The 3,365-nt window shown below is 68.1% G+C and overlaps 1 protein-coding gene across 1 annotated transcript in view; it reads left to right on the plus strand.

Moving 5' to 3' along the window:
- The window catches only part of RAPGEFL1 (Rap guanine nucleotide exchange factor (GEF)-like 1), a 10,184-nt gene that overhangs the window by 577 nt on the left and 6,242 nt on the right, over positions 1-3,365 (plus strand). The window contains exons 2-13 of the mRNA XM_010585711.1: positions 163-241; positions 635-785; positions 860-957; positions 1,251-1,363; positions 1,564-1,731; positions 1,823-1,920; positions 2,069-2,191; positions 2,285-2,463; positions 2,541-2,631; positions 2,724-2,774; positions 3,035-3,122; positions 3,219-3,283. Coding sequence (XP_010584013.1) covers positions 163-241; positions 635-785; positions 860-957; positions 1,251-1,363; positions 1,564-1,731; positions 1,823-1,920; positions 2,069-2,191; positions 2,285-2,463; positions 2,541-2,631; positions 2,724-2,774; positions 3,035-3,122; positions 3,219-3,283 — 1,304 coding nt within the window. The remainder of the gene's footprint in view (positions 1-162; positions 242-634; positions 786-859; positions 958-1,250; positions 1,364-1,563; positions 1,732-1,822; positions 1,921-2,068; positions 2,192-2,284; positions 2,464-2,540; positions 2,632-2,723; positions 2,775-3,034; positions 3,123-3,218; positions 3,284-3,365) is intronic.

Genomic DNA, 3,365 nt, shown 5'->3' on the forward strand with positions numbered 1-3,365 from the left:
GGGGGGGGGCTCAGCGTGGGGTTCAGTGTCTCCTGGTGTCACCCTGGGAATTAACATCGCTCCCCTCGGCCACCCGCTCCTCTGGATGCGGAGCCTCCCGGGGGTGTCCCCGGGGGGGCTGTGTAGGGCAGGGTGCCCACACCTGCCCCCCATCTCCCCCAGAATCGCTGCTGGACGACATTGTGCTCACGCACTCGCTCTTCCTGCCCACCGAGCGCTTCCTGCAGCAGCTGCACCAGCAATATCCTTGGGGGGCACGGAGGGCCGCGGGTGGGTGTGGGGAGGGCATTGGGGTGCCACGAGGGTGGGCATGAGGGTGCAATTGGGAGGGGTCCGAGGCTGGACCCAGGGAGGGCGTGAAGGTGGTACAAGGGCAAACGTGAGGGTGCAACCAGGAGGGCATCAGGGTGGGCATGAGAGTGCCATGAGGGTGACAAAAGGGTGGGCATGGGGAGGGCAGCAGGGTACCGTGGTGGGGGCACATGGGAGCAGCAAGGAGGGAATTGGGGTGCCATGAGGGTGGGCATATAGGTTTCAGTGCAAAGGGGGCAGCGGGGTGCCACCCGGGTGGGCAGTGGCTGCCAGCGGGTGGCTGGGGTCCCTCCTTGCCATGGTGTCTCCTTGACGGTGCCACCTTCGTGCTGGCGGTGGGCAGCCCCCCGCCATGCTGGGAGGAGGGGGCCGGGCTGCGGCGCAAGCGGGCAGTGCTGGCCGTGCTGCTGCATTTCCTCGAGACCTATAAGGGGCTGCTGCAGGAGGAGGAGAGTGCTGGGAAGGTGATCAAGGTGGGTGTCCCCCCACCCCGTGACCCCACAGCCCCCTGCAGCCCCCCATGCTGACCCCCTCTTGCCCCCCCCAGGAGCTCTACCTGCTCATCATGAAGGACACGTCCCTCTACCAGGACCTGGAGGATGAGATCCTCAAGCTGCACCAGCTCGTGGAGACCGTGGAGCTCAAGTGAGCAGGGAGGCAGGGGGTCCCCGGGGAGGGCAGGGGGTCCCCGGGGAGGGCAGGGGGTCCCTGTGGGTCAGGGGGCTCCTGGGATGGACAAGGAGTTGTGGTCCTTGGGGATGCCCAGCAGCTGGGGGGGGTCATTAGATCATTAGCAATCCTTGGGTAATGAGCAAGGACCTGGGGGGGGGGGGGTCTGGCCCCGGCCCCGGCAGAGCACCCGAACAGGGCTCGCGGTGTGGCACCCAAGGGTGCTGGCTGTGCCGGGGCCCCCACCTGACCCCGCGCCCATACCGCAGGGTGACCGATGAGACGCCCCCCCCGAACAAGCAGGTGAAGCCGCTGTTCAGGCATTTCCGCCGCATCGACTCATGCCTGCAGACGCGGGTGGCTTTCCGGGGCTCTGATGAGAGTGAGTGACTGCGGCCGGGTGCCAGGATGGGTGCCGGGTGCTGGGATGGGTGCCGGATGCTGGGATCCCTTCCCTGGCCTGCCGTTGGCTGCGAGGGGCCGTGCCTGCTCTGTGCCTCAGTTTCCCCAGTCAGGGCTCCGGAGCGCCCCGGGGAGGCGCACGGGGTCCGGCGTGGCCCTGATGCCCCCCCCTCTCCCCAGTCTTCTGCCGCGTGTACATGCCCGACCACTCGTACGTCACCATCCGCAGCCGCCTCTCGGCCTCGGTGCAAGACATCCTGACCTCCGTCACCGAGAAGCTGCAGTACTCGGAGGAGCAGAGCGCCCGCGAGGACGCCCTCATCCTCGTCACCATGGCCTCGTCCGGAGGTGCCCGCTGGGCCAAGGGTGGGTGGGGGGGTTTGCAGGCAGGGGTGGGGGTCCGGCCGGTGCTGACCCCCTGCCCACACTCTGCCTGCAGAGAAAGCAGTGCTGCAGCCCAGCGAGGAGTGTGTCTTCACCACCCTGGGCATCAACAGCCACCTCTTCGCCTGCACCAGGGACACTTTCGACTCCCTGGTGAGCACCGCGCCGTGCCGGGGACCCCCCCAGCCCACCCAACCCCCAGGGCCACGGTGACCCTCTGGGCACAAGAGGGGGGACCCTCTTGCGGGACCCCCGTGCTCCAGCACCCTCCGAGCATCCCTGTCCCCACGTCCCCTGGCAGGTTCCACTGCCCGAGGAGATCCAGGTGGTCCCGGGGGACACGGAGATCCACCGCGCCGAGCCGGAGGAGATTGCCAACCACCTCACCGCCTTCCACTGGGAGCTCTTCCGCTGCATCCACGAGGTGGGGGGTTGGCTGGGGGGCTAGCGGGGGGCTACGCCGTGGCAGGGGGTCCCTGACGATGTGCGTGTCATGTCCTGCCCCCCCCCCCGGCAGCTGGAGTTCGTGGACTACGTGTTCCACGGGGAGCGGGGCCGGAGAGAGACGGCCAACCTGGAGCTGCTGCTGCAGCGGTGCAGCGAGGTGCAGCACTGGGTGGGCACCGAGCTGCTGCTCTGCGAGTCGCTGGGCAAGCGTGCCCACCTCCTCAAGAAGCTCATCAAGATCGCCGCCATGTGAGCGTGGGGCCGGGGATGGGGGTGTGTGTGTGGGGGGGTCCCCTGCCTGCTCCTCACCCTCTCTCCCTCCCCAGATGCAAGCAGAACCAGGACATGCTCTCCTTCTACGCCGTCGTCATCGGGCTCAACAACGCTGCCATCAGCCGCCTGCGCCTCACCTGGGAGGTAAGGGGCCGTGGGGTGCCCTGGACACCCCCAGGTGCTCCCAGACCCCCCCCCCCCGGGTGCTCATGTCCCCACCCCGGCTTATCTTGCAGAAGCTCCCAGGGAAATTCAAGAACCTGTTTCGGAAGTTTGAGAACCTGACGGTGAGAGGTGCCCGGGCACCCTGCGGGTGTTGGGGGAGCCCCAGGCCCCCCCCGCCGGGGTATTTGTGGAACTGGTGGGCAGGAGGTGTTCTTGCACCGTCCCAGGGTGTCCTTGCCCCTGCACAGGCCACCAGTGATGGCCGCAGTCCTGTGCTCACGGCAGTGAGCGTGGGCAGGGGGGTCCAAGGCAGGCTGGGCAGGGTCCTGGCACCCATGGGGAGCTGCCCCCCCCAGCCCTGACCTCCCCCTCCCCCCCCCAGGACCCCTGCAGGAACCACAAGACCTACCGGGAGGTGCTGGCCAAGATGAAACCCCCTCTCATTCCCTTCGTGCCGCTCATCCTCAAAGGTGAGGGGGGCACAGGGGCTGCCCATACCCCATGTGGGCTGGGGTCTTGCTGCTGCCCCGTGGGGCCCTCCCTCACCCCCCCCTGCTCGTCCCCAGATCTGACCTTCCTGCACGAAGGCAGCAAGACCCTCCTGGATGGGCTGGTCAACGTGGAGAAGCTGGTGGGTGCTCCTTGCTGGGGGGGCGGGGGGGGAATGTGGCCAAGGGACCCCCGGGGTAAGGCCAGGGAAAGGGGGGAGCCCA

This window comes from Haliaeetus leucocephalus, unplaced genomic scaffold, assembly GCF_000737465.1.
Source record: "Haliaeetus leucocephalus isolate CR32 unplaced genomic scaffold, Haliaeetus_leucocephalus-4.0 Scaffold110, whole genome shotgun sequence".
Taxonomy (NCBI): Eukaryota; Metazoa; Chordata; class Aves; order Accipitriformes; family Accipitridae; genus Haliaeetus; species Haliaeetus leucocephalus.